This window comes from Pterocles gutturalis, unplaced genomic scaffold (assembly GCF_000699245.1).
Source record: "Pterocles gutturalis isolate BGI_N339 unplaced genomic scaffold, ASM69924v1 Scaffold50663, whole genome shotgun sequence".
NCBI classification, from domain to species: Eukaryota; Metazoa; Chordata; class Aves; order Pterocliformes; family Pteroclidae; genus Pterocles; species Pterocles gutturalis.
The window spans coordinates 3,142-12,141 of NW_010119889.1; the positions used below are offsets into that span (position 1 = coordinate 3,142).

The 9,000-nt window shown below is 36.9% G+C and overlaps 1 protein-coding gene across 1 annotated transcript; it reads left to right on the forward strand.

Moving 5' to 3' along the window:
- Nucleotides 1-381: 381 nt before the first annotated feature.
- Nucleotides 382-8,787, forward strand: LOC104459775 (nucleoporin p58/p45-like; the record flags this gene model as incomplete). Its single annotated transcript, XM_010076688.1, has 7 exons — nt 382-521; nt 1,830-1,865; nt 3,288-3,440; nt 4,467-4,601; nt 5,338-5,448; nt 8,245-8,269; nt 8,722-8,787. Coding segments are annotated over 7 exons (666 nt in total), but the record flags the coding sequence as incomplete, so codon positions are not given.
- Between the last annotated feature and the right edge of the window lie 213 nt (nt 8,788-9,000).

Genomic DNA, 9,000 nt, shown 5'->3' on the forward strand with positions numbered 1-9,000 from the left:
ATCTTTGTGCTGCGTCTAGTATTTGTTATCCCATTTCGGTAGTTCAGGGAGAATAATTAGGCAGAACTAATGAGATGAACTAATGGAGAAAAGTTCAGTTCGCACTGGTCTATCAAGATGTATCGGCTCAGCAAGGAGTTGAACAAATGCTGGAGTTGGTATTAGGGAAGCAGTGGGAGTTATGGAGTTGTAGAAAGAAAGAGGGAGATAGGCTTCCTCTTTCTCTTTGGTGGCAGAGAGCTTGGACTCTGTCTTGTCCAGCTGCATTGTGTGTGGTTCGGGAAAATGAATGATGGTGTGGGAAAGAAACTGAAGTGGGGGGGGAGGATTTTTTTTTTTTTTCCCAAAATAATTATTGCTAATGGTCTTATTTTGTGATAGCTCAACAGGAGGACTTAATTTTGGAACTCTGGGCTCTTCCACTGCTACAGCAACTACATCGGCTCCTTCAGTGGGCTTTGGGAGTGGACTTTTTGGATCGAAATCAACTACTGGCTTTACACTAGGAGGCACCAGTACAGGTAGAAAAAAATCTTGGACAGCAGAAATTTTAATCAACAGTGAAGAAATATGTCATCTCTACACAGAAACTGGGTCGTCATAATGCGCTTACTTTTTTTACAGTAGCTCAGAATATTGCATATGTAATTTTGTAAGAAGGCTTCATTGAACAGTTTAAAAGATCATTCATTGAGAATTGCAGTATCAGTGCTGAAGAAACACAAATGCAGTTAACAGAAAACTGTGCCTGGGCCTATGTGTAAATTGTTCCATAACTTGAATCCTGATGTTTTCTAGAAATCTAACTCTTCTTTCAGGATGCTCAAAATTATGGTTTAAGATTGAGGTATATTTTGATCTGAAAAATATTTTTAAACTTGTGAGATTGATAGTATTTATGATGTGATATTTGTGACCCTGCAGTAGTAAACATTCTGATTTTGGTTTGTGTTTGGTTTTTTTAATGTTAGCAATATTCATTAATAAATTTATTAATATTTTCTTAGGTCTCTAATTCAGTCTGTGTACATATTCTTACAAGAGTATTGGGCTGCAGAACAATAAAACTTTTCTGACTGGAGGTATATTTTTCAGCCATCATGCAGACTTAACTAAATGAACTTTACTTTGTCTCCAATATCGTTAGACAGAATGGTCTTTTTTCTTCTTGTACACTTGTTCTAACAAACAGTCTACTAGAAATAGTCTTGACAGTAGGCTGAAAGCCTGTATTACTGTGTTTGGCTACATGGGGGTAATTTTCTTTTAGCTCTTAATGATTCATTTTATCTTCAAATAAGATTTTTTAAAAATATGAAATGGCATAGCACCATGTTCAAAATAATCACTTTAAATTACCAATGGGGCAGAAATCCTAAACCAAGACACAGGATTTTACAAAAACTTTGGACTTTATAATCCTCCTAATCATACTGTAAATCTGCTGTTTTACATGTTACGTACTGCTGTATGGCTGAAAAAAATACTTGATGGAACTACTAATTTCCATATTTTTTTTACCTTAATTTATTTGAGATTTTGAACAATTTGCTATACCGTGGTGTTAACATAAGCTTCACTTAGCAGATTCTTATAAAGAAAAATGACTGGTTTTGAAGTCAGTTATGTTTTGATTTGTACTGCTGGCGTTTACAGATACTGTTTTCTGTGTTAATGTTGTTTTGCTTTCAATATACTAAAGAAAAATTTGTATAATAGTCCACATTGTCTCATAATTTCAGTGTTTTGTTTCATGTTTTTTACTGTCATAACTTCTCTGTGGTCTTCAATTACTATTCTTATTCTGTTTGTTTTAATTCTTAAAGCAGGAACAGCAACAACTATTGCTACAGGACTGACACTAGGTAAGGACCTAATTTGGATTTTAATGTTATACATGCAAAAAAAAAAAAAGTCCAGATAGATGTGTCTTGTAATGTGGAAATGTGTGAGCTTTTTCCCCATTAGTAATTGCAGTCTGCTTTGCAACCCAGATGTTAAGGCTACAAACCAGAGTGGAGCCCTGCAGTTCTGGGCACTGTTAGTTGTTGGTAAAGGATTCTTCCATTCCTGTACAACAGTGACAGTGTTCATAGTGGAAAGTTAGACTTTGTATTTATGTCCCCCTAATGAGTTTTACCCTTCAGCAGAGGGGAGGTGGAATACATTATCAAGGAACTCTTCATACAGAATTTCTTGGTCTTTGTAGGAACAGGTCTGTTTGGTAATGACTTCTTTTAGAAGAATAAAGAGGGTTGAACTGGGAAGGGAGATTGGGAATATTTTGCTTTTGTTTCTCTGATACGTCTTTTGTGACTGTTTTCCTGTATTTCTAATGACAGATGAAATATGTGGGTAGTTGTGTGTTTTGTTTTCTTATACACCAGCAGCTGAGGACTGAGGAGAAACTGAGCTTGAGTATCACAAAAGTTGGGGGTGGGAGTGATGCTACAATACAGACTGCAGTCCAAGAAGTTAGGAAGCTGTGCTGTGGATAAATAGGAAAAAAAATTGTGTTGGGTAAAGAAGCAAATGAAGTGGGCAGAAGGGGAGGAGCAGCAGCTAGCCCAGAACAGACTATGTGATGTGTAATCATATGTGACCGTTCATACTATGCAGATGAACATTAATTCTCTTCAGTAGCTGAGTGAAATCATGTTCAAAACAGACACACAGCAGTTACTGCTGTTGTGGTTTGTGTATGTATATGCACACTCCTTTACTTTGGAATATGGATTCTCTAATGTCGTATTCTTAACATGAAAACAGCAGGATTCGGAATCTTCATTTGCTTTACTTTTTAAAAAGTGTTCAAAAGCAAAGTTTGAGGGAATAACATTTCAGTGTATTTTTCTTGTTTACAAATTGAAAAGATATGTGCATTCATTTTGGTATGCATATCCAATTGAGAGTTTTTAGTCTGTGTTTTGGGCAGTATTGTTTATATCTCCATCTACCAATACTTTGCTGCTTCTGTTAGATACTCTTAGTAGAAGCTCTTTTTTTTTTTACAGTTCTTTTAGATTACCACTAGATAGAACCACCAGTCCATGGTTAAAGCCCATTGGATCACTAGGAATTCTGGAGCAAAAATGTCTGTGCAATTAATATAAACCTTTGAAATTTATCTGAAGGTGCTATGGGGATATTTTACTTGATGCAAGTGATATTCAGTGACGTGGTACTCATGATGGTTAAAGTGGGAATAGTTCAGAACAGAAGGAGGATTGAACACTCATTCTCAAACAATGTTCTAAGAGTGATAATTGGTTTTGGGTTTCTTTTAGGCACACCTGCCACCACATCAGCAGCTACCACTGGCTTTAGTTTAGGTTTCAACAAACCTGCAGGTTCAGCCACGCCATTTGCTTTACCTGTTACTTCTACCTCAGCGGGTGGCCTGTCATTATCATCTGCTCTTACATCGACTCCTGCAACAGGTAGGAAAATGGTTAGGCAGTTGGGGGGGTTGTTTGTTTGTTTTTTAACAATAAAACTAAACCAGTAAACCAGTTCTACACTCTATATTTCTCTCGTATTTACATAATTTTGTGCTGCTTTAATAAGAAGGTTCATGGACTTCACTATTTCTAAATTTGGGTACCCTAATACAGACAGATTTATGTCTATATAGAGGGCTGTATACTGTGTGATATAGGCAGTTTGTCATCTAAGTCATTAGAAGAGTAGCAAGAGCTGACTCATAATATAAAATCATTATTTTTGTTATTATTAACCCCACTCAAGGTTGAAAGCTTCCCACTTGCGCAGCTGAAAAGTTTGGAAAATGTCTACCTCTTGTAGATGGTCTGAAATGGTTAACTAATAGTGGAAACAAGGTTTTTTTAGTGTAGTTCTCATACTGGCACACACCTGCCGTCATAGTTAACTCAGCTAAACTGCACTGTACATAATGATAATTAAGACTGAAGTTCATTATTCTTAACCTTAGGAGTCTGCATTTGAGCTCAGCTGTCTGTGCCCTCTGTCCCTTTATCTCTACTCAGTTCTTCCCTACATCCCAAAAGCTGGGATGCTTAATTCCGGAAGAAGGCTCAAACTACCAATGAAGTGTTCTTGTGTCACCTGTCTTGCATAAAATATTTTAATGTTTCACGTAAAACATGAACATTTCAGTATTTTAATATCAGTTCAATAGCGCTTGTTAGATCCGTTATGCCATAAAATAAATTGTGCCACATTCTAGATTCTCTAGGGTTCAGGGGAACTCTCAAAAAGTTTATATAGTTGTAAGTATAGACTAATGAAGGTTATGATATTGTAGAACAAAATGATGTATAATTCAAAAGTCTCTATGGCTTTGGAAAATGTGCAGGAAATAAAAACAGTTAAGTTTATTATCTGATTATGGTAAAGATGCTGTTCAGACCTTTCAGTTATTTCAGGTTGTCTATGGATGTATTTGAATGCAGTGTCTGCATGAAGCTGGTTTGCTTTCTCTGCAGGAAATACTGGCTTTACATTAAATTTGGGTGGTACAACTGCGCCAACTACGACTGCATCCACAGGCCTTTCCTTAGGAGGAGCCCTAGCAGGTTTAGGGGGTTCACTCTTCCAGAATACAAGCATGGCAGCAACAGGTGAAAGTTATTTTAGTTTTTTCCTCCTTGTGTCTCAAAACATTGAAATTTAATGTGGGATTGTATAAAATCATAATGTAAGATTTAGTTTATATAAAATCTTAACACTGTGAAAGTGTAAATTTAAAGTGTTACAGTTAAGAACAGCATTGCTATCCATGGACAATAAAAATGAAGTCTGAAATCATTGGCTTCTTCATTCTTAAATTCACTTGTACTTAACACTTTTTTTAAAAAATGAAAACACAAGGAAGTACTTGTCATTGCCATAATGACTTAAGCAAGTTGATCATAAATGGGAAAGGGCAATGATAGACAAGTATCTCCTTTAGCTGTGGAGAAGTTGAAAGCTCCTTATTTTGGTGGCTTTTGGTCTGAGTAAAATCTTTTAGCTGTTATAATTTCATAGCTTTGTGTCTTTTTCAGCTCTAGAGGAAAAATTTATTGCATTGTGTTGTAGTCTTGGTAACACTACTTTTTAACTCTAAATAAAACAGAAACATACTTCAAATGTGGATGATAACTAATTAGTTACCTAGTAGTGAAGAAATTACATAAAATGCATGTGTACAGTTGTATGAAACTTTGTGCAATCTGTTTTTCTGTTTACTTTGCATATTTTTTAATACAAATGTAATAAATGGACACAAACTGCAAACAAGATTATATGTGCTTTTAGTTTAAAATAAGTTTGAAACTTATTTAACTGCAGAAATTCTGTTTGGGTTTCTTGTAGGACTTGGACAGAATGCTTTGGGTTTGACTCTGGGGGCAACTGCAGCTCCTTCAACTACTGCCAGTGAAGGTCTTGGTGGCATCGATTTTAGTAGTTCTTCAGACAAAAAGAGTAAGTTTGTTTTAAGATGTATTTTTTTTAATTGAGAAAATTGTTACAGCACTACAGCAAGGACTGTATTTCATTGTGTTCAGAGTATGGAATTAAAGCTGACAACTTTCACTTCCCCTCCCCCCTTGGCATTTCAGTTAATTTCATTCTTAGATATTGTGCTTGTGTAGAAGAACAAGATTTTGGCTGCAGATGTAATGTAAATTTATTTATTTAAAATAAGTATAAGCCAATATCATACTTGTGAAACAGAATCTGTAAACCCTGTAGCCTTCTGGGAGTGAAGGCTTGTAGGGCCCTTTGCTGGAAAGCCCTGGCTGATATCTGAACTGCTGTATGTTAGAGACATTAGAGGGGAGAGTAGAGCTATGTTTAAGTAATGCATAACAAGTAGTACTGATTTGAAGCCAGCTTTCTGTAACTGTAACAAATCTTACATTTGGTTTGTTTTTTGAAAGCCTGCACAATAAAATGTCCTATTTTTAGGTGTTATTCTTCAAAGGTGTATTTCTGGTGGTGTGTAGTTCTATCTGATACATTCTATCAGGTTGTTAAAGCCGGTTATAAAAGCTTTATCTATGTGAAAGCTTTGAAGTACTTAAGGGAATGTTGAGCATTGACATATGGACGCTTACTCGTTTGTCTTGCTTTTATACTTTCAAAGTAAACTTAACTAAAGCTGATTCTAAAAATGTACATTTTCTCTGGGGAATCTATGCAATTTAATCTCTTGGTTCCATTCAGAAGCCAGATTTTAAATTTGGTATACCAGTAGCTATAAGAGAAGGAAATATAGAAATGCCCTGAAACCATCTTTACAGAATAACATGTGTTGGAGACATAGTTTTTCATACTTGTGGAAGAGATGGCATATTGGCTGTCCAAACTGGAGTGCTCTGCATGATGATTATTTTTGGAGATAATTACTGAAACTGGAAGTCATTAAAAAGCTCTTGATTCCTAGATTCCTATGGGATTTCTGTTACTAGAATATTAGGATGTCATAACACTTGCTATACAAGTATCTTAAAATGAGAACCAGAGAACCACAGACTTGAAGTCTATTTCAGCCTAACATTTCCCAGCATTGTTTTGCTCAGCTCTTAGGGTGGAAACTTGAATGAGTACCTGAATTCCCCATGTGTTGCATGGTGGAAATGGGTGCATGGGACTGTTGCTATCAGGATGATAAGCAGAGATCCCGTAGCTAAGCAGTGGGAAATGTTGAAGGAGACTGGTTTTTCAGGGTTTTTTTTAAATTTAGGTTTTAATTCAAGAGTCTTTCCCATAATGGATAGTGCTGGCTTAAGCAGCCCTGACAAATATCCCTACCTGTGTGCTGCTACTCAGTTCTGTCTGTACAGCTGTTTGTACTGCTGTATGAGGAACTGTGTTAAGGTTTGAGGGCAGTGGGTTTATGGTATTGAGGTTTTTATTTTTTCTTCTTCCTGAAGAAAAGGAAGGAGGAGCTGTGGCTATCAAAGACAAGTGCCCTAGGAATTCCGTGACAGATGGGGACTAGCACCTTTGTCCTCTCTTCTGGAATTGATTATAAAAGCTTTTCCTTCTGAAGACTGAAGGCTGACTGTCTGCTATTTAAGATAAGACTGCAGGAAAACAATCTGTTCTTACATGTCTTCCTCATGTGTTACTAAAAAAATGTAAAAAAGGTAAAAGCTGGAGCACTTGCTTGCCCAGAAAGTACTAAAATCTGATTTTGAATCTTTATCTTTTATTTTGCAAGTATTGTTCTTATATATTGCAAAAAGAAATGTCTGGAGAGAGAAAGCAAAGTATACTTAGTTTTCTGCCTAATGTTTAGGTTATCAACAGAGAAAGGAGTCCTAAATTCTGTGGTTTATGCCTCCCCCCTGCTGCCCCCGTTTTGTGTAGATTTTTTTTTTTTTTTCCCCTTAGCAAAAGGTATAGGCAATGGTTTCAGACTCCAGGTTCTCTAAATGTCCTGGTACTGGGTGACAGAGTCTGCAGACTACTTAAGGAGATGTTGCTTCTAAAAGAAGTAGATTCTCCTGGCAGGAGCACTGGCTTGTGCAGCTTAAAATGTTTGTGACACTGTCATTGGCTACCTGACTGCTTTCTGCCTCAGTGGCACTGAGAGGAAAGTGAGGATGAGAATTGCATCCAGTTGAAGATGCAGCTCATGTCTTGAGCTTTGAGTGACTATTCTTCCTAGCAGACTGCTATGGTGTGGGATGTGGTTACTACCCTGTTGGGTTGTATGCATGATATTATTTTCAGCTCCATTCTGTTACTAAGAGGCTAAGAGGCATTTGGCATCTTGATCCACAGGTGCATGGTTTGGAGTGTGTAGGTGGTAGGTAGGCAGTAACATCTTCAGTTCTGTAAAACTTCGTTCATTACTGAACTTAATGCAATAGCAGAATTCTTAGGGAAGTCAAGTGGGCAACTATTGCTGATTTTAAACAATTTTGTGGCTGCAAGTCTAAGTGCATTGTGGCTGCATAAGCAGGAACAGATTTCTTATGCAGCTGCAGTTGTTTATGCATTTGTAGTGACTCAAATAGTGACAAAAGATGCGTGTTACTCTATGTGCCAAGAAATTAGCACCTAGACTGTTGAACCATTGTTCTTGAAAGGATATTTATCTGTGAAGGGGACTTAAAACCTTATTTCTTTTATGGCTAGCCTAGACTGTTCATCTTATCAAGAGAAATAAAGCAGATTGTAGTCATTAGTTCTTCCCTATAATCTCATTAATGTTGTTTTGTTTGTTCTTCAGAGTTTTATTTCTGACCTACAGTTTTTATTTTCTAGGTGACAAAACAGGAACAAGACCAGAGTAAGTGTTCAGATTTTCTTTGCATACCATGTCTTATTGGAAGACAGTTGAACTAAACATGTTGGCTTTTCTACTACTTCGATCTTGAAAAAGGCATAAACGTAAATAACCAACTTTGGCGATATGGACAATTCACTTATGGTGGTTCATCATTTTAAACACTGCAGTTTGCCCATCAAATGCAGTTCCTGCATGTTATCTGGCATCTGCCATAAACTGATCATATGGTCTGAAAAATGGTTTCTGCAAACGTGTACAATGCTTGCACCACAGGCTTGGACACTGGCATGGTGTATGTGTGCATTAATCCAAATCATTCCTAGTTGTGGCATGTGTGCAATGGGTGCAAAACTGTTTAATCAGTCATTTGAAGGTTTTCATGACATTTAGTAGTCATGCAAAGATGTTTGGCAGTATTAAAGTACCATCTAAACATGCACTGTCTCTTGTAGAGATAGCAAAGCCCTAAAGGATGAAAATCTACCTCCAGTGATCTGTCAAGATGTAGAAAATCTACAGTAAGTGGTGTTTTTTATCTGTGATAGTTGCATAGCTGAATTATTGTATACTGTCGATGCTCTGTGACAAAAACACCCTACTGCAGGCTGCATACAGGATAACCTACTAGCCCAGGACCTTTTGGCAGGTTAGCCTTGGGAACAGAGGTGGATAGCTGTAGTATCTGAAGTCTTAGACTAGTTTTTTTTTTTCCATCCTCGCTTTTCCATGCA